Source organism: Rhododendron vialii, chromosome 5a, assembly GCF_030253575.1.
Source record: "Rhododendron vialii isolate Sample 1 chromosome 5a, ASM3025357v1".
NCBI lineage: Eukaryota > Viridiplantae > Streptophyta > Magnoliopsida > Ericales > Ericaceae > Rhododendron > Rhododendron vialii.
In genome coordinates, this window is record NC_080561.1 from 1,028,898 (window position 1) to 1,050,555 (window position 21,658).

General features: G+C 37.9%; 1 protein-coding gene across 4 annotated transcripts; it reads left to right on the forward strand.

The window, feature by feature from the left end:
• Positions 1 to 6,051: 6,051 nt before the first annotated feature.
• LOC131325340 (uncharacterized) lies at positions 6,052 to 20,424 on the forward strand. Of its 4 annotated transcripts, none has more exons than XR_009199662.1 (23): positions 6,052 to 6,379; positions 6,456 to 6,549; positions 7,458 to 7,780; positions 8,167 to 8,346; positions 8,435 to 8,518; positions 8,949 to 9,008; positions 9,452 to 9,496; positions 10,091 to 10,290; positions 10,604 to 11,083; positions 11,768 to 11,891; positions 11,989 to 12,186; positions 12,285 to 12,374; positions 14,080 to 14,142; positions 14,750 to 14,824; positions 14,943 to 14,993; positions 15,770 to 15,847; positions 16,286 to 16,420; positions 17,988 to 18,095; positions 18,793 to 18,858; positions 19,056 to 19,138; positions 19,591 to 19,704; positions 19,787 to 19,918; positions 20,052 to 20,424. XR_009199662.1 is itself a non-coding variant. In XM_058357543.1 (20 exons), exons 3-20 carry the CDS (start codon positions 7,472 to 7,474, stop codon positions 19,122 to 19,124), a joined length of 2,415 nt encoding a protein of 804 aa, XP_058213526.1. In that variant the 5' UTR covers positions 6,052 to 6,379; positions 6,456 to 6,549; positions 7,458 to 7,471; the 3' UTR covers positions 19,125 to 19,442. The 4 variants fall into 4 exon arrangements, 2 of the variants coding, with proteins under 2 accessions (XP_058213526.1, XP_058213527.1); XR_009199663.1 differs by having other exon boundaries at positions 19,600 to 19,704; XM_058357543.1 differs by lacking the exons at positions 19,591 to 19,704; positions 19,787 to 19,918; positions 20,052 to 20,424 and having other exon boundaries at positions 19,056 to 19,442.
• Positions 20,425 to 21,658: the final 1,234 nt, after the last annotated feature.

A 21,658-nucleotide genomic window follows, 5' to 3' on the forward strand; every position in this document is an offset into this window, starting at 1 on the left:
TTTCATACGCGTCCTTTCGAAAATAAGTTAGTATTACAGTTATCTGGTATACGATCAAATAACTATTCGGGTAAAGGGGTAAAATTACTTTGCCCAACTCAACCGCCCCTCACCCCCCACGTCTCCCTCATCCTATTAGGACTAAATTAACAAGTTTGATACTCTCTCTCTCTCTGTAAATTTCATGAGAGGCTATCTTCCCATTGATGGAGACGAGCCACAATGTTAGTGCTACATTTTGCCTCTAGTTTGTGAGTTTTGTCAATTTTTACTCCTATTAGTTTTGTGGTATGCTCAATGCTCATGATACTTTCGTGTTGTTTAACTGCCGTTTTAAGAATATTCCTCAATTTTCAACTCTAACAATATCTCTCAAAAGTCTCAAATTGATTTCTGTCATGGTGTTCATATTTTCAGAAATCTGCGATGAATGATAATTAATTGGTCGAACAAAATTTGCATCGACCTCTAGTTTATTTACTAAATTTGTGCCCTGTTTGAGTTATATATCGGAATTTGGATCTTCATCAATTGATCGCAATAATTTTTTTTGGGATCTTTTTATGATTTTAGTTTTGTGTCGCTTTGGGAAAGTAAAATTTGAAAATTATAATAAACACCTGACGAGTGGTGGATAACTACGGTATACTTGTCACAGAAAATGCGCAATTTTTTTTTTTGGTAAAGAGTGTGTCCAAAAAATTGACAATTGTATATATAAATAAATAAAGGGATTATTTTAACCTCCGCTCAAAAGGTATATTAATATCCGGGAAAGACGTATTGATATTTATGAAAATGCATCAATATCCGTGAGATGTGCATTGATGTCTGAATTTATTTAGACTATTTGGAATTATTGACACATTATCATCTGTTTAGTGGCGCGGAGGTTAGCAAGACCGAAAAAAGAGAGCTGAAGGTGTTGTGCAGTGGTGTGCGTAGCACCGTACTGCGCACATCCGAGCCGTCAGATGTCTCGGCAATGAACGGCTCTCAATCATTAGTTGCCAGGATGAGATCCGAACTGTCGGATGCACGATGAAACGGCTCGAAAATGCACAACGTGATATTGCACACATTACTGCACAGTACCGACCCGAAATCCGTGAATGAGTATTGAAATTTTAATTCCTTTGGCATATTCTTGCGTTAGACTTAAGAGCAACTCCAATGTATTGCGGCTATTGCCAAATGTCAGATGCAAAAGGCAGTCGTATCACCTCATTGTAAAGCTCCCCAATACAACATTCTACAAGGATGACCAAATATCTTCTTTCTTTTTATTTATTTATTTATTTATTTATTTATTTATTACAAGCGATGGGAGCTAGAGAACAAATATCTGAATTACGTCCAATTCCAGTTTCATTAAGAGGGCAAGTAAGTAAACAAAGAACCCCGGCCATACCGGAAAATAAAGTAATTGATCGTTGGATTAAAATGATCGAGTATTGAATGTATCTACCATTTGTTTACCAACCTTCCAGACTTTTCACTTTTTTCTTACTCTGATCATAAGATTGAATTTGACTTTTGAGAAGAAAAAATTTACGGAAACCTGCTCTTTGCGCTGGGTCAAGGTCAGTAGGTCACTAAAGGTGGGCATTCGAAATTTAAGTCTACCATATGTAGGTTTTGCTAAAGATGTCAAAAGAAAACCTACCAAGTTTTGGATGTCTAGGTCAGCCTGCGTGCACCTCGACTAATTTCCGCTTTTAAGGTAACGATCATGCGTAATCCTCAGTGACCCCAATGTTTGAAATATTTGATCTCTATGAAAATAAAACCTGTGAATTTGTGATTTCATAGAGGAGCATTTATTGTTTTCTGACAACTACTTAGTCAACCTGAACCCTCCTCGAGACTCTCTCTCTCTAACCCTCTGTCAGGGCTTCGTTTTTTGCCTGCCGCCGCCGCCGCTTGGGGGGGGAGGCGCCTCCCTCCCACCTCCCCCTGGGCTCCTCTTTCCTCTCTGCGCCTGCTATCTCATCTCTATCACTTTCTTCCCAGATCGAAATCCCTCTCGGTTTTCCCCCTTCGTCTGTGTTTTTGGGCCTCCACCCTCCTCGGCGTGGGAGGGTGTGGTGGCGGGGCTTCTGCCCAGCTTCCTCCGGCCGGAGGTCCCTTGGTTCCTCCGGGAGCCTAGCGGTGTTGGGTGGTCCGGAATGTTCAGAGGCTGTGGGTGCTGGTGGTTGATGATGCAGATCTGGGCCAACTGTGTGGTGGTGGTCGTCGGTGGTATGGTCGTAGCGGTGGAGTATTGTAGCTGCTTTTTCTAATGTTTTTCGCAGGTTTCTTTTCTTATTTTCAAAAACGATCGGAGATGATGGCGATTTGATCGGTGATGGTTTCAATCCAGTGTTAGGGAGGTGGATGCGGCCCCCATGGCTGGGATCTTTTGCCGTCTTTGTGTGCCGAAGTCCGGCCAGCGGCTATTCGGAGTTCTCTTTCGGGCGTGGGGCTGTCAGTTCGTCGCGTTGGATTGCTGCTGCTCGTGTTGATTGTGGTTCCTGGGGTTTAGTTTGGGTTAGGCTGTTTTGGTGGTGGTTTGGTGTCCTTAGGCCCTGATTGTTTTGGTCCTCATTTTCGTAGGTCGGATCCAGCCGCCAACCTCTACATCTGGGAGAGGTCGGCTCGGCTTAACGGCGAGGCTGTTTTTCGGTGTTTTGTACGGCGATGGTGGCTGATGTGGTTAGGGTTGGGGTCTGGTTTGGATGGGCCGGCCATGGTTTTAGGCCGGGTTTGGGTGTTCTGGGCTTTTGTTGTTTATTTTGGGTATGGGTTGGGCTTTATTGTTATTTTCGTTGTGGACCCTATAGACCTTTAGGTATTTCGGGCTTATGCCTTGTGATGTTCATCCAATTTTTTGTTGGATTCCCTTCCCTTATTTCCCATTTTTAATAAATTTCATCTTTTGCCGATCAAAAAAAAAACTACTTAGTCAACCTTCTTGGGTTAACCTATCATGGTGGAGCACTAATCAAGTTGTTAGTATGGTAAAATAGCAATAGCACCCTGGATTACGTAGGTCCAACCCAAAGTGTTTGGCCAAGTTGATAGTATAAGAGAAAGTAACAAACATTTGTTGTCTATGACATACGTGCATTTTTGATACTTAGTCAACCTTCTTGGGTTAACCTATCGTGGTGGAGCACTAATCAAGTTGTTAGTATGGTAAAATAGCAATAGCACCCTGGATTACGCAGGTCCAACCCAAAGTGTTTGGCCAAGTTGATAGTATAAGAGAAAGTAACTAGCGTTTGTTTTCTATGACATACGGGCATTTTTGAATCTCATATAGACTAAATATTTGGGCCACTGAAGGTATTACCCGGTCGTTAATTTTAGAATTTTAAAATTAGTTGAGTATGCATGTGTATTTTTGAATCTCACATAGGCCAAACATTTGGCATTGGAGTTATTACCTAATCGTTAATTTCAGAATTCTAAAATTAGTCGAGGTGCAGCAAGTTTATTCCAACATTTGGTTATAAAAAAAAAAATTTGATCAGTAGGCCCCATGAGGTACCAGACTTTACATCCACAACCCTTATCATTACACATCATCATCCCCTCCTTTTAAACACGCGTGATATTAACAGATAAAGTTTTTCTCCAACAAAATATAAAATAAAATAAAAAACAGAGAGAATTACTAGAAAAGATACCAATTTCCCTTTTTTTTTTAATCAGAAAGAAAAAGAGAGTACTCTATAACTAGTGATAAAGCACTACTCCAGTCCAACACCCCCTGTGACCAGTGCATGGTCCTTCTTCAGTAATCACGTCCACACACGTGTCTTTGCCGTCTTCCAAGGCGGCTACTCATCTAGTACTAGCTTATTGGCATCGGCTTCAGCATCTCTGCACTTGATGGCTTCTTTCTTTCCTTCTGTATTTTTTCATTTTTCTGGTATTAATTTTTTTCTTTAGAAAGGAGAGAATTTTATTACTCTGAAAGGTGAAGAAACGCCTAACTTAGAATGTCGAGACTCATTTTTCGAGATCAATTTCATCGTTCGTTATGGAAGGATTCAATTAAAATGAATATTAATGTCTACTAGCTTCTAACTTTTACATGGTATATCCATGTTCCGATTTTCTTAAATTTTTGTATTTTGTTGGAGACTTTGAAGAAATTTATTAACTTATTTGATTCACTAATTTAATTTGAAAAAAAAAAATACCTATCCACATTGCCCAGGAAAGGTCAAAGCAAGAAAAAGACATCTCCTATCCAAGTTTCACTTTTTTTTAACTACTTCAGGTGTCCAGCCTAGTTTACGAGCACCTCAATTAGTCTTGAGGGACCAATCCTGCGATGTTGTTTTAAAGTCAAAACAAAGGTCTGTATGAACTAATTTTGAAGAAGTTAATAGCACTCGAATGAGGCAAAAAACTCCAGAGACGTTGTCCTGAATTACGTAACTCGCAGCTATAACATACAACTATATTGGATAATTTTCATAAAGAAGAAACCATGATCAAATTCAAGATAATATAGTAATGGTTTACTTCGATCGATTCACCAACCCTATAGAGAATGGTGCTACTACCTCCAGGGGTAAATTCAAAGCATAATAAATACAGGTATAAAAAGCAATCGACAAAAATTAATCCCCACTTGAAGGATTATCAACCTTGTACTTGTCGAAGCAAACCTTAAGTTCACATTACTCGTCCTAAATTTAGAATGACTTCTACCTTCGCATCACCAAAACCTTTTATATCAATTAAAATCAGTTGAAAGAGTGTCTTGTTTTGCTTCCGACATTCTTTCCTTTACATCTTCCTGAAAGTGTACGTATAAATGAAAATGCCATATACAACAACATTTATTTTTTATGATCCACTTTTTCAAGTGTCGTTTTTAAACACACAACTAGCGCCGGGCATGCGCTCAATACTTATCACACCATATTGTTTATTTATTTATTTCAATGTAAATGTTGCATGTTTAATTTTCTTAAAACATATGTAACTATTATTCTTGATTAATATGGTCAATTCCCTTGATCATCGTCGATAACCTTTCATCATAGTTTTGTCATATTTGTTCTTGCTCATAAACTTGAAAAAATTCTAAGTTCAATTTCCTACAATGCCCATTTCTGGTTAAAGTGCTCTTGCAATATACTACTATTGATGAAAAAACATCGAGGGTGGGTTTGAGCTCCCATAGTCCCATACCAAACATACTCTTAACAACATACATACACGTGGTCGCATGGTGTGATGAAACAATATTTTCTAACGGGGTGACGGGTATCTTATGAAGCACTTGTTCTAGCTTCAAGTGTGGCCTCTACTAATGGACGATAGGTTATGGTATCTTAGGATTTGCCAAAGTTTGCGTAAGTTGGCCTGAACACATGTTCGTAAAAAAAAAAACATAAGAGGGAGCCAGGGAGGGCTGTACTCTTAGCAGTATTTATTTCCAACTGAACCCAGGCAGGCGCACGACGCGCCGCTGGTGACCCGGAGAGAAAAGGCGCTTTCGCCGGTAATTAAAATTAAAATACTTACATAAATTAACCACAATATTACTGATTTTTTATTATTAGGTTAAAAAAATCATAAAGTAACACCTCGGATTCTTAGCTATTTCTTGCGAGTTCTCACATTTTGACACCTATTCAAATCCATCAATTAAAAACAAATAAAATAACTCGGGTTTCGCTTGGCGATTTTGGTCTGAGACTTAGGGCGAATTTGCTCCCTTGTAAGATTTCAAGTTCGATTCCCCTTATCAATAACTATTGGGGTCAACTCACTCCCATGCGTAAGTGTGTGAAACCGTTGTGACTGTATAAAATAATTCGAGGTGTGCGCGGCTAGCCCTGGACACCCTATTTAAAAAAAACGATTAAAAGGAAAAAAAAACAAGAAGCTAAAAAGACCGTCCGAAATGCAGCGATCATTCGACGCACAGTCGCACACGGTATCTCTTGAATTTCCTAATTAATTTAACCAAATTACAGTCTACTGTATTTTCTTTCTTAATTAGTTACCATTAAGGAAAACATTTTCTTAATTCCTCGTCCTCCTTCAACCCCCCTTTTTCTCTCTCTTTTCGTTTGGGGTTTCCTTTTTCCATTATTTCCACCAGAAGAAGCTGAAAAAGGTCTCTTCGTTATGGCCGCCTGAACTCCTCTCTCTCTTTCTCTCTACACGTATCTCTCTCCCTTCCTCTCGATTACCTGAGGGTGAGTCTGATTTCCTTGAACCAGCTGTCGAGCAAATAGTTTCCGAAGAAAAGAAACAGTGGAGCAAATCTGTTTTCTTGGATCGCTTTTTGGCTTCCTCGCCAGCTCAGATTGAAAATTTCCAAATTCTGCTTTTGGCTAGTGATTTTACCTGAATTGAGAACACCTAGGTTTGTATCTTTACTTTCCATGGTTTTCTTGTAATTATCATGCTTGGATGACTTTTATATTGATCGATTGTCACAGTCTTCTGCAGCTTCTTCGAATTTGGAGGATTTGAAGGTTAAAGTTGGAGTTTTGAAGTCTTTCGCCTTCAGCTGACGATTTTGATTGACACAGAGTAAGTACCTGGTTTTAAGGACTCCAAAGGTTTCATCTTTTGGGCGGATTTTGAGCTCAGCTTCTCTGTATCCATGTACTTTATTTGCTCAGTTTTTTGACCGGTGAAATGAGAGTGGAATTCAAGTATTAAATTTCTTTTTTCGGTACTTCGGAATAACAAAGTGTAGAGAGAGGAAAAAAAAACTATATATTTTTTTTCAAGTATCCTTTTATATGTTTCCACTTTTTGACAATGTATTCAGAGGGAAGAAATATGGAATTTAGTAGAAAAAGTATATAGAGAGAAAGGATTTCGTAATTATCTTTTGATTTACTTTTGGAATTTTGAGGTGTGAACCGAAGGGCTGATAGGACTGGATTCATGGACTAGGGTTATCAGGATGATTGCGTTTTGGTTGGTTATCGGGAATATAAAACGATTGAGTGATCGTGATTGTAATAGGTAAGTGGAGATGACGAGTCTCTACTTCCAACCACTTTGTGTGCGCTTATGTGCCATGCCCTTACAGGCTTATAGTACTGTTGAGATTGTATGACAAAGAAATTATTAGGCGCGAATTGCCGATAAAGGACCTATGTCTCTTTTAGTTAATCTCAAAATTGCGTATGGTAAATTATTGGAAAAAGCTTTATAAAAAAAGGATGTGAGGTTAGTGTAATTTGATAGATACAATCAACTCAAGAAGAGTGACTGTTTCGACGATTTTACTGTTTAGTGGCAGTCTGCACACGAAGTGGAGGATTTCACTGTTCATCTTAGCTGCCACTCACCCTAAGAAGTGTAACCATGATAGCTCAATTGTTTTCCTCATGTCTTGATTGTTTATTAACGGATACACGCTACTTGATGTATTGTTGCGAATGGTCTGTTCTTTTTATACTTTTTATTCATGCTTGTTCTTGCAGGCAAAACTCTAAATATGGAGAAGAATGAAGATTCTGGTAGCCCTAGTTGGGGTGCTTCATTCTTCATGCAAACAACAGAAGATGTTGCAAGAGTTGTTGCTGCTGCTGCAGCTGCTGCCACTGCAGCTCGTTCACCACGACCATCTGTGGTATTCTCGTCGAAAGACGATAACGGTAACAGTCCGCTGCAGAAACTTCAGCACCATGTTTCTAGAGTGCTGAAAGGCTTCTCACAAACTCCTGAAGTGCAAAATGGAACTTACAACCCTGAAGTACTAACTAGCCAAAAGCGTCAATGGGCAAGCTTTCAGTTGCAGTCCCTGGTATGCTTATTTGTCTCATGTAAGACCCTTTGGGTCCAATTTGCTCATCTCTTCAGCAGTCAGATGCCATTTTTGCTCTCAAATTTGTTCCTATCTTGCTTACATCCCATATTTTCATCACCTACTGCTCATTTGAATTTGCAAAGCTGACACTGTCCCCCTCCTCCATCACAAAAACACAACTAGACTGAATAAATCCTGCAGTTTGAGTTTAAAGCTGCCGCCTTCGTTTCCTGTTTGTGTTGAGATATATGTGGATATGGTGCATTCCAATATCCAGAAATGATGTATGACCATGCCCTTTATACACACTTTCCTGGAAAGGATGATTGGTGTGTCCATTTTTGTTTGTGCATTATGGTAAATTATGTTATTTAATTCTGCAGGATCATAGGCCTTTGAAAGAGCAATCAAGGCTTTTTGAGAGCTTTGTGGTTGTTGGACTTCACCCTAATTGTGATATTCAGGCACTTCAAAAGCAGTACTTCGGTCGAAAGTCTGAAGGTTCGGGTAAATTTCGATGTGGTCAGCATCAGTCACGTGTAGAATCTATCGTTGAACCACAGGTGCTGATTCTTTAATGGAAAACTTGGAACGTAGGTTAAGACAATTGGACTGTTTTGATATGTGATGCCTTCTGGTTTCTATTCGCAGGTCTTATTTGTTTATCCTCCTGAAAAACCGCTTCCACTTAAGTATAAGGATCTTCTTTCATTCTGCTTTCCTGGTGGCTTGGAGGTTGGTTCGTTACGAGATTGGTGATTCTGATCTTTATTCCTTTATGAATTTTAATGTCTTCCACATGTATCTATGTTGTCCCAATTAAGGCATTGTGACTCTCTGATGCACCTTTTCTGATGGAGCTTGAAGAAGAGTCAAATGGTTGAACAATGTACTTAGAATACACAATGAACAAATTTACTAGATTGTTGGCACTAGATTATGGCACTGTTGCATTTGATAACGCTCCAATACTCTGCAAGTAGGGTATGCCTTTTGCAGTTCTGAACTAGATTGTTGGTTGGTGTGTCCTATTTTTTTTTTTTTTTCCTGTAGAGATAGAGTTAACCTATTCCATCTTATATTGTCTTTTTGTTCAGTAATTTCCCATCATTCCATGTGGAAGATACTATTGGGGCTTTTTAAATCTAGCTACTTGTGATTTCAGGTTCATACTATTGAAAAAACACCTTCAATGAGTGAGTTGAATGAGATTCTTCTTGGGCAGGTACTCTAAAGCTTCCCAATCATACTAGCAGATAATGCTGTTGTTACCATCTCCATCCCCACCCTCATCCTCATCCCAAACCTTTTCATCAAGTACTAAACAGATAAAAGTTACTGTTTAATTCAGCTTAGCAGCCTAAGTTTCAACTGTTTATTATGCTTTGGCATGGTATTTATTTCTCCACTGTACTATTTCCGCTATTTCAAGATGAAGTCAGTCTATTGTTGAATTTTCGGTATTTCAAGATGAATTAAGGCTATTATTGAACTTTCCGTATTATCCTCTAGTGCGTCACATATGACTACCAAATCAACTTTGTTTTGTAAATCTGAAAGGCCTAGGCTTTGCAACTAGTACTTGACTAAATCAGATTACATTTAAGTTCATGCGCATCTGTTGCTAGTGACGCGATGATCTTAGTTAACATGGTGCTTGTTTTACAGGAACACCTCAAACAAAGTGACTTGTCATTCGTGTTCCGGTTACAGGTAACTTGTCACATGCCAAATCTACAGCCATGGTAGTATATGGCCATGAGTTCGTATAAATTGCATCGATAGTGTGATTAGCAATCTTCAAAATTCTTCCATAAATGTTTTAAATACATGTTGAAATACTATCGATTTGTGCTAATTTTATGATAATTCCTATTTTTACTTGGTTAAATTGCTGGAGCCCTGATATGTTTATTGTTCAAGTTTTCTTTAAATTTCTGTGTTTGTATTGTGGCTTATACTTGAAAATTGTGGAAGTGTAACCACTGAAATGCTGTCAAAGATTACCTGGTCACTTTTCAATCTGCCCAGCAAGTATCTAGATGGCCTATCATTAGAAACCAACCATGCCCTAGGGGACCTATGCAGTCATTAATTTTTCTTCTTGTGGAAAATTTTAGTTTTATAGTTTGGTTATTTTGTGTTTGGTCTTTATAGTGAAAAGTATTTTATTCCATTGCAAATATGCGCATTTTATTTTTATTCCTTTCAGATATTCCAACTGTTGTTTTTATTCATGTCATTATGACCAACTTTTTATGTTTGAGTTTTCTAAAATACACACTTGGATACTATCTTCTTATCTAGGTTGCTGATGATTCAACATTGTACGGTTCCTGTGTGTTAGTTGAGGAAATGGTTCAAAAACCCTCTGGATTGATTTCGATGATTTCAGGAGGACAACCTTTCCGCTCAGGTTTGAGCCGCCATATACTAACCACACGGCGGTGTTATTGCATTCTTTCAAGGCTTCCATTTTTTGAACTGCATTTCGGCATATTGAAAAGGTAGTCTTCTAGCAGTTACACCTTTACCTAGCTTCGGCCTAATTCATAATATGGAGTACGTATCGTTGATATGTGTCTGTAGTTTTATTATATTTTGTCTGTATCAAATTGGTATATTTTTTTTTCATAGTTGTTTGATTAAGATTAATTTTCTGCCTAGATAACATATCCTGGTGTTTGGGTGAACTCATATTGGAATTTTGCATGGGTTGTTGTACTGTTCAACAGTTTTAATAGGCGTTATGCATTTTGGTTTAGAAACTTAATTTGACTTCTCTTCTTGTTATTGCTCCTCCTCTCCCTCTCCCTGTAGCATTTTCACTGAAGAAAGATTGGAACGGTTAATGAAAGGTATCAGTGATTTAGATTTGGAATCAGCTGAGGGGCATGGGGGAGAAGAAAAGTCTGAAGAAAGTTCTGATGGTACTTTACGGGAACATGGAGCAGACAACATGCTGAATGGAACAGTAGATACTTGCCGGTTGAGCCCAGGCATGTCTATCCCACAAGAAGTTATGGATGAGGGGTGTCACATTGAGCATAACTCGCTCAATGATAACATGCACTTGCTGAAGGAAGAAATGAATGGCAGCTCGATTGATCCAGTTGATCCTGCAATGGAGAAGCTCCCAGTTGAAAGGGAATATGGAGATACACGTGAGATTTCTGAAGCTTGTGACAGTTGCGTGAATGATTTTGTAACAGACAAGCAGTTGGTGGAAAGACATTTGCCGAATGCCGTTCTTCCATTGCTGCGGCATCAACAGTGTGAAAGCTCTGAATCTTCATCAAGGTACATCCTAGTGATTCTTCCATCTCATTGAACCAGTTTTCTCTTGATATGACCTAATATTTCCTCAAGGCTTGCTGCAGTGAGAAATAATTATTTCTTACGTGACTCTTTCCAAGTTAAACCAAAACAACTTCCTTTCTGGGGAAAAGCCTGGAATTTCCTGTGATTTTGTGATTTTGACATTTTGTGATATGTGCAATGGATCAAAATTCTTCTTCATCTGTTCCTCTTCTTCTTTTCATAAAAGAAAAAGAGAATGAAAAACAAATGAAATTTTCTGGAATGTGCCGGACATCCAATTGTCATTGTATTTTGTAGAAGGCCTAAAACAAACTGACTTTAATAGATGTCCATCGAAATAGGCCTGGTTCCATTCTTGGTGTACCTTTGCTTAGGTACTGAAAATGCGCTACCCTTATTCGCATGGATAATATTACCTATTTCTTTTCCCTTGTATCCTAATATGCTTTTCATTTTAGTCTTCCTCTAGTATTACCAGCAACCTGTTCGCAGCCGAGATGCCTTGGGTCCTTGATTGTTTGGTTCTTATTGCTGATATATCACCGCCAAATGAAATTATTTTATGTCGTATACAAACTTTTAGAGCTAACTTGAATACGATCACGAAAATGACCTGGGTGAGATGAGCTACTTTTGATATGCTTTAAAAATTGTGTAATGCAGTTTTCAGGGTTCTCCTGAAGACAGAATTTTTAGAAGTGACCTCGATGAAGCAGAGATAGAAGAGGCATCCTTTTCAGGTCAGGAATATTTCAGCGACCACAGTGATATTCTTGAATGGGCTAAGGTTTGGACCTCTTAATCTCATTGGTAAACTATTCTTGTGAGTGTAAAGTCTTTTTTGGTGGTTCAGTTTTTTTCTTTTTCTTTTTCAACATGTGCAGGCAAACAAGAACGGATCTTTGCAAATTTTATGTGAGTATTATGACTTACATTGCCCTGCAAGGGGTTCAACTATTACCTTCCACCCTTTGGAGCACTTGCATCGTTTGGAATACCATAGACCTGATGAAGCAGTACTTCGTATAGCTGGGTCAACAATTGATTTGAAATCATGCAGCAGTAGCTTGGAATTTGCAGAGGTACACTTATTGGAGTGATGTTTGCTGAGCTAACCATTTTCAACATAATGCCAATAGCTTCTGTTATTAATCTACTCTACCATGCTTGGTTTCCATAGGCACACAGTGTGCTCATGGCGGAGGAGGAGGCCACTGCTTTATCTGTATGGACGGTTGCATGCTTATGTGGCTCCTTACGACTTGAAAATGTAAGTTTGTGCTACAGTTTGGAAATTGGGAGTAGTATTTTAATGTCCATCAAAGGAACATTTCTGTTGCATTGTTTTGTTTCTCCATTACCTTAATTCTTGTTGATTTATGTGATCAACTTGCTGGGAGTCATGTTGCAATTTCATCGGACAAAAAATGCCACCTTTTCTTTATGAGCCTCTCCCTTTCTGGATATTAATGAGATAAATCCTGGGAGTTATTGCACAAAATTGGTAATGCTATCTGAATTTGAAGATGTTGATAACCTTGTGTGTTTCCAAAATAGTGTTACAGTCTATGGATTCATCAGCTAGGTTTTTCAGGAACGTGTAGTGTGCTTTCTTGTCTTCCAATTTGAGGGAGGAAAGTCAAACAAAGTTTAAGGGGAACATATCTGATGTGCAAGATCAAAAGGGAGTCCAAAACAACTTCGATAATATGATGAGGGAAGTCATGACAAGCTTTTAGTATTGTTTGAGATGTCACACAAGATTGTCTAGATGATGAAATGAACTGGTGCAATGAATTCTTTGAGTTAGTGGGATGTCCTCTCTTTGGTTTTGTTGCAAGCTATCACAAATGAACACTGAACTTATTTGGACAAACAATAGATTCTTTTGCTAAAAAATTGGCCAATTAAAACAAGATGATCTCTGGCTGATCCAAATGGAAAATGACTTTTGACATAGTGACACATTCCTCGTGTACTGCGAATTTTAGCACTATACAACGTGATAATTTGACATAATGCACATGTTGATGCTGTCACTGAAGTACTGGATGGTATCGGAAACTTAGCCAATACAAAGCTAATGTAGATACAATAGAAGTACGAGCTATTGGTAGCCTGCTTGGTGCATCGGCAAAGGGTATGTTGGACATAAAAGTATCATATGTTGGATATATAGGGAGCTACCAAACCAAACCAAACTGAGCCTTATGTCCCAATCACTTGGGGTCGGCTACATGAATCCTTTTCTTCCATTGAGCTCTGTCAAGGGCCACTTGTTCACACAATTCCATTATAGTTATATCTTTGCGCACAACAGCATTTAATGTCAATTTAGGTCTACCCATCCCCGTAGCATTGCTACCCAAAGCTATCCTATCCGCTCTCTTATCTACTGCTTCTCCTAGTCTACGGTAGACATGCCCAAATCACCTTAGCCTATTTGTTTATCTTTTTTCTTGGGTGAAACTAAAGAGTTTGGTTATTTGTTAATGGCTTGTTAGCTTCAATAAATCAATCAGTGCAGGTCCATATTATTCTCCCGATTGGCTTTCTAATGTAATCAGAGATTCAAATTACACAATAGGCTCGTGACTCGCCATTTCCTCCAGATTTATGGATATTGTTAATTTCAAAGCTGTAACCCTGTTCTAATGACCTTTGGTTGTTTGAAACTTGAGAATCAGTCTCCCAAGAGGAGCTGAAAGACTTTCTATTTCTGGGACATTTATTTGACTAAGAGAAAAGAAATTGGGAACCCAATGTCAAAAATCCCTAGAGTTTCTGGCAATAATCTCTCTTATGCTAACAGAAAGAACTGAAAATATATGATATTCACCGGTTGGATATAATCCGGTTTTTGGTGTCTTGGGCTATGTTGCATGACTTTCAAAATAAACTAAATACCTGTGTCAGAATATTTGGCACTTGCATAAGGGTGTGCTCGTTTAACTTGAGTACCATGTGCATTACAGGTGTTAACATTGTTTGCTGGGGCTCTACTGGAGAAGCAAATTGTGGTTGTTTCTTCTAATCTGGTACGTACGGTTAACTTGCATCAAATTGTATGGTTTTAGTTTTATGTGGATGGTTTGCTTGCTCAGTCTGGTTGTTATTCTGTTGTAAGCAAGAAATCTGGGCATTGTTAGTTTCTCTGCGGAATGTCAGTTTCTGTGCTCCGCTCGCATAGCCTCTACTTTGACGAACGCCAAGACTAAGTTTAAACCTTAGGATCGACCGTATTCATCAGCGTGGACTATTAATGGCCACACAAAAAACAAAAATCAAGCACCAATCTTATTTGTTGATACTGATTGCTGGAGGCTGGTGCGTGCTTTGACGGTAGAGTGGTTCACACTGCGACACAATTTGTGTTTGAATTGTTTTATAGCTTGTTAAGAAGGCAAAAGAGTTGAAGTGCTCGTATCGTTAATATACTTCAAAGCAACTCCTTGTAAATCGTGGACAATCCTGGATTTGTCATGTTATATTGTCGAAAACACTGACGATAAAAAATAAAACCGTAATGTCTAATTTTGCTGAATGTGAGAATGTAATGTGTGATTTACAGGGTATATTTTCTGCTTTGGTCCTGTCCCTAATGTCTTATTTTGCTGATTTAAGAATGTAATTTGTGATTCACAGGGTATATTGTCTGCTTTGGTCCTGTCCGTAATCCCTCTGATTCGTCCTTATCAGTGGCAGAGCTTGTTAATGCCGGTAATGCTCCTGCGTTGTCCTACTTTTATATAAAATTCATATATGCGAGTATCTTTTCGAGGCTGTTGGATAATGTGTTGACCAATTTTTAACGTTGACCGTATATATGAATTTTCAGGTTTTGCCTAATGACATGCTAGACTTCTTGGATGCCCCAGTCCCGTATGTAGTAAGTTCTCTGATTCTGTGTGTCCCAGCAAGAAGAGAAAATACAGTCTCCAATCTTAGGCTTTTGTGTGTCTCAGTTTTCTTTGCTCTAAAGAATGCGATCTCTCTTACATCAAAATAGCAAAGCACTGATTTTAGATGATGATTATAGTGAAAATGTTTTGAAAATGTGATAGAAAACCTCTCTCTCATTTGTTCTTAGGTTGCATTAGATTTTGCCAGCATTTCCTTTTTTGTTTGGGTGGTGTGGGTATTTGTCACACAAGGTGGGCAGGACACAAGGCTTGGTTTGGTTGAGGTGGGCATGGGGAGGGTTTCGTTCAAGATTCTTTCACCTTTTATGCATACTTGGTAGTGAACAAATATACTACAACCATATTATGTGTATGTACATCCACTAAAACATAGACAATATGGGATGGCAGATGCTGGCTTTGGCTGTTCTGGCTAGTGAATCAAAAAGTTAATAGAACCATTTATTCAACTTTCGAATCTTCTAGTCTTCTTTTCGTAGTGCTGGCCATTGATATATTGCCAATTTTCCATTGATGACATGTGGTGTTTGATCCATAAGAAATTGATTTATCTATTGGACTTGAAGCTTTACTTTGAGAGTACTAGCAGCCATCATTTTGAATCGTGTTTGTATTGCTTTTACATGTTTGTTTTCTAGGATATTCCTTTTTCTTTGTATGCATGTTCCATGCTTGATTTACCGTGTTTTCTTGTTTCTTTTAACTTCAATCCTCACCCTGACTTTAATTTGATGCAAAGTAGGTTGGTGTAAAGAACAAAACCACTGAAGTGCAGTCAAAGTTAACAAACTCCATTCTCGTTGATGCAAACAAGAACCAGGTGTGCATCTCATTTAACCTTCGTATAGCTTCAAAACATGCATTAAGACTGGTATTATAAACATGCCTTAGGAAATTGTTCAGTGGATTTAAATAACAGTGATTCATGTGAGATGCTTTGATCCTTTCTGTGAACTGAATGATTAACCTTGGTAACAGAATGGGAAATGCCTTGATTGGGGCTAATTGGTTAAACATCATTCTTTAGACCATTAGATTTCCTTTTTGAGTACAATGGGACGAGTGTAACTTATCTTTTGACATGGATTGGAAGGCAATGTGGTCCGAGTTCATAAAGTTCTAAGATAAGCTAGTACAGTCATCCTTAATATTATCATGCCCCTACTAGCTTGTTATTCCTTGCTTTCATCTTTGTTTGCTGTTTCTTTTTTCATGCTTTCATTCGACATCTTATTTTTGGCACTGCATGAGGCAATAGGTGAAGTCGCCGACAATACCTCAACTACCCCAACAAAGGCAGTTATACTCATCGTTAAGTCCTTACCATGCAAAACTTGTGGGAGAGAGTTTCTTGGGAAGAAAACGGCCTGTGTATGAATGTACTGACGTGCAGGTATGTTGGCGAATGCGTTGCTCTTCATCCTCATGTTTCAGGTTTATGTATTTTTAATAACTTTATATGGATTATCTTTTATTGTTTCGGTCCTTTTTTCTAATTTATGCAATTTTTGAGTGCTAAGGAGGGATTTAGACTTCATTATCAATCTATGCTTCGCTTATCAGGTATCAGTCCTGGGACGGAAACGTTGGCATTAAAAAATAAATCATAATTTTTTTGTGAATCATAGATGGTAGGAAACACAAACATGAAATTGCTAGCTTTGACAATTCGTTAATACACGATACTCCACAATTTGATTCGTCACCAGCAAAGTGATCTGCCATGACAAAAAAATCCTTACATTGATCCTTCTTACCAATAAAACGATTGAAACTCACTTTTTGAAGCTTATTTTTCAAACATTAACTAAATAAGCTGTGGGATGGTATTTGTTTCGTGTTTTGAAGAGCGAGAAAGTCTACGATTCCTGGTTCAATTAGTCAAAGAAAGAAGTAGATGATGTTTGATGATTTCACCTTTTTAGTGGTTACTTTAGACCAATATGTATTGATATTGTGATCAGTTAGAGGTCATATTAAATGTTTGAGACAACTTAATGGAAATATTACCGAAGAGTCATTCATTTAACTTATTCTTGGCACGGATTCTGATGAGGATTCTATCTCAAAGATGTGGTCTTCAACAGTATAAAACTAGTTGTTAATGAGAATCTGGAAATTACTCATGAAAATGGTGTTGGCTACTACTAGTGATTTGAGTTTAAAGATTTTGGATGTGTTTCTCACAATCAGCATAGATTGCAATGTTTACTAAGGTTAAGATTTGGATAACCTTGTTTACTTTTAGAGTGGAAATAATGCATGTCAAAGAGTTATTTGACCACTGTGATGTGTATTTAAAGTGCAGTAGTTTTAGATAAACTTGCATACAAATGTTCACCTAGAATATATGTATGGCCTCCTATAATGCAGACGAACAAGAAGTTTGGATAGTGGACAATTCGAGGGTTTGTGTCTTGAGAGGATGAAACAGACATACAAATGTTCACCTAGAATATATGTATGGCCTCCTATAATGCAGACGAACAAGAAGTTTGGATAGTGGACAATTCGAGGGTTTGTGTCTTGAGAGGATGAAACAGACATCATTATCAAAGCTACATTATCAAAAGAAGTAAACTACTCGACTAGTTTTGTTTGGAATGGGATGACAGGTTGAAAGAGTAGCAAGAGAACTAAAATGCAAACTGGTGCTTAGCGTATAACAGAATAAATACTTAAGTTTGGTGTTGCTCAGCCTTTGTCCCGATTAATTTTCTTAGGAGGCATAGTTTGCTCTTGTGGTGTTCTGGGGCCATTGGCTTTTCATTATTTCATTCACACTGGTGGCATGTCGAAATTTTTAAAGCTTGGATCTCTGTATTTCCTGTTTCTTATTCCATGATTTCCATGTTTTAGTTGTAGGAGTATTTGATACAACTTAAATAAAGTAGGCATCTTTATTTTGTACTTTTCTTGACTTCCAGAGTACTTTTTAATGTGTATTCATATTGTTTTAGGTTGAGGCTGCCAAGGGTTTCCTGGCAGTGTTGAGATCATACACGGATTCTCTTTGCTCTAACCTTCGCTCTCACACGATTACAAATGTCCAGTCCAATGATGATAAGGTTTACATTCTGACTCAAATTGAATATAGACTCAAAATATATGGTTTCTTGTCATTCTTCTTCTACTTGTTTACTAACTGGGTTTTTTCCTAACAGACGAAGTTGAATTTATGAAATTGCAGAAAAGAATCATATAAAATTATTTTGTTACATACTCAGGAAAGGAATTTCTTTCACTATATTAAAACAGTTGTCTTCAAATTCGGGCTGAAGTAGTAAACGCAAAACGTTAACCAAACTCAATGGAATTTGTATACATGTATGTAGTGTTATTTTTGTCATAGACAGTATTACTAAAGAGTGGCTTGTATACTTGGACCCTGTTGGTAATCATGATTTGCATGTTGTGACTTAGTTGTCCCTTAGCCTTCTGCAGATATTGTCTCACTGCTTACCTTGCAAACTTGACAATGTTGAGTATGTAGGGTCCACAGGTAATTAGTTTTTTAGTGGTGTCCTCAGTCATCTGTAGTAGTTAGAAAGATGATCTTCTATGGAGACCCAATCAGCTTGTTGTATTAATTCTGCAACATTCACTACTCTTTTTGGTCTCGAAATTTGGGTATTATCTCCGTATCACCTCCTTATCACGGGATTGAAGTCATGCCTAAATATTTTATGTTATCTAATCTTAAGGAATGGATGTAAATAGTTTGTTCTGAAATTGACATCATGATATGCTTTTGTTAATCTTTAGGTGTCACTGCTTTTGAAGGAGAGTTTCATCGAGTCGTTTCCTAGTCGTGACCGACCTTTTATGAAGGTATGTTTGTTGCCAACAGCTCTCTCTACATTTTATTTGTCCAATCTGTAAGTGTTTTGGAAAATATATGCTGTTACGTTCGCTTTGGCATTTCAGTTCTTTTGTATGACTGTAAGTAGCGGAAATACTTCTCTTTCTCTTAGTGCTGTTTAAAGCATATTGATTTGTTATTTTCTTCTCTATGTTCTGTGTTACAGCTTTTTGTGGACACACAACTCTTCTCTGTACATACGGATCTTGTACTCTCTTTCTTCCAAAAGGAGTAATGCTGCCATGCAAGGTGGGCTTAGTTTGTATAATTACTTTTGAATTGTTATAAAAAAACGCAAGTTCTATAGCTTGTAATTTTTCTTTTTGATAAGAAACAAAAGTGAGTTTGCTTTCCTCTTTTTTCGTGTTGTGAGCGTTCTCTGTCTTTCTTATCCACTCAAGTTCTCTCCCTGTAATCATACAATTAAATGAAGGACAAGTTTTACAGCAGTTTTGGTATTATTGCCATGAGGAAATTCAGAAAGTTATAGGCACTGTTGTACACCATATTAATTTTGAGTCATTAATGTAACCTTTTTCTTTGTTCTCGTTAATGGGATACTCAACTTATTAGCCCCTGGGAAAGTGCTCTTCCTATTGTGTTGCGATACGATGTTTACTTCCCCTTGTATGGATAGCGTTTCTTTCTTCTCCTTTCCGCCCTCTTTCTTTCCTTTTTGGTTTCTACCCAATATTTTCCAGTGGAGGCAGTCGAACCCCCAACATATGACCTTCAAGCAGAGGAATTGGAAGCTCAAGACAAGTTTATGCAAGTGAAGATCAAAAGCTCACTAGGGAGGTTGTTTGTTCTTTGTAGTAAGTTCCAAACTCTTAATGATAATCTGTTTTGCTTAGCAGTCTATTACCTCTCATAAGTATATTGAATTCCTCTCTGCAGGCCCAATCCTGTTTCTCGAGATCGTACCACATGCTTGTTCAAAACCAATCCCAGAGTCCAAGAATGACCCCTGCAAGTTAGACCGCTAATGGGTGACCGCAAACATGATTTCCCATGTCTTTTGGAGTTTAGGTTGGTCATGATTTACTCACCTTCTCTATTGCCATGTACCTTCAATTTTTTTTCTCTATGATTGAAGGTAGATTCTTGTTTGGCATGTTTTTGGCTCATCGGTTGTCCAGAGAATAAGACTTGTATCTTTTAGTTTGCAGGGTTGAAGAATGGATGCACTCAAATGTGTTCCAGGATTCGAGTTGCTCCGTATCCGTTAGTAGGAAGACAACGGGAACTCAGAGAAACATGGCGCGAGAGAGCCAAAACAGAATGAAAATGGGTGATGTTATGAAAGCAAATGTACCACAGCGACCTGCACAAGATTTCCATACTTGTGCAACTTCATATTCTGACTAATTGTCCAAGTTCTATGGTTTTCTTTCTTTGTTCACGGTCTCAAATTCGAGAACTGTGAAAAGTAAAAGGCGAGGCAGCAGGTAGCATTTTATGAAGCTGAAGCCGTATTATGAACCGTGCCATTGGGGCTTCAAATACTATACCTACTCTCAGAGAGTGCTTTGGCTTCTCGAGCCCCATGAGTCAGGGAGGGGGCCCTGGCAGTAGCCCCTCCTGCTTTTGCCCATTTTCCAGACTCAAAACTCCATAGAGGCAATCCAATCATTTATACTTACCGCTGTGCGACGAGGAGCTTAACATTTAGCGTGGACAACTTAGGCCTCGTTTGGATTATTGAAGACTAATAATCTTGTCAATTTGGCTTATTGACTGAACAAAGGAAGAATGAGTTTACTTATTAGTTTGGCTAATTGCTAATTGGGTTTGGCCCAATTAGGTTGCAATTGGGTTTGCTAGTTTGGATTTGGGGAGTTTTGGGGTTTGGTTCAAAGGTTCAAAAATTTGGTGTAGATCGGGCTTGGCACATTGGGCGTTGAGTTGGCATCTTGCTAAAGGGTGTCTTGGTTCTTAAAATTGAGAGGCGAAGATGTAGGATAAGATTTCGAGAGAAGTTGGTCAATGCATCTCTTTTCCTACAATATTGTTCTGATTTCATTTTGTATCTCGATTTTATAATGATGAATGAAATCATTTTTGCCAGAGAGAAAAAAAAACTGACTTTTTCGGTAAATAAGCCAGTATATCAATAGTTCGGATTATTTTTTTTGGCGAAATTGGGCCTGAGGCCCTAATGTGAATAGTTTGGACATCTTTGTCCGACTATAATCTGATTTTCATATTTTGTTTCTAGGTGGATTTAAAGCAAAAATTAACAATTTCAACTCGAAAGAAGAAAAAAAAAAAGAGTTCCCATTTATAAATAAATCAGTTAGCAAGTTTAACACGTGTAGACGCTGTGCAATGAAAACATAGGTTTGGTTTTTTGTTTTGTTTTTGTTTTTGTTTTTTTCCTTGTTTAAAAAGAGAACATAGACTACTGGTTTATTAATCAAATATTGTTTACAACCAAAATAACTTCTTGTCCCTTTGTTTCCTCATAAGCAAACATAATAGGTAAGATAAAATTATTCGATTATCGAAAGTCTGCACATTCTCATTTCTTCATACCAAAAACTTAGATATTTTATTTGTAAATTGTAATTGAAGTGTTACACGAATTGTAATTGAAGTGTTACACGAGAGAGAGAGAGAGAGAGAGAGAGAGAGAGAGAGAGAGAGAGAGAGAGGGATTAAATGGTGGGAGGATTTTGTGTCGGACCATTAAAGTATTTTGCATAATTATAATTTGTTTGCGATGAGTTTTTTCTATATACATGGAGTTTTTGTCTCTCTACAATTTTT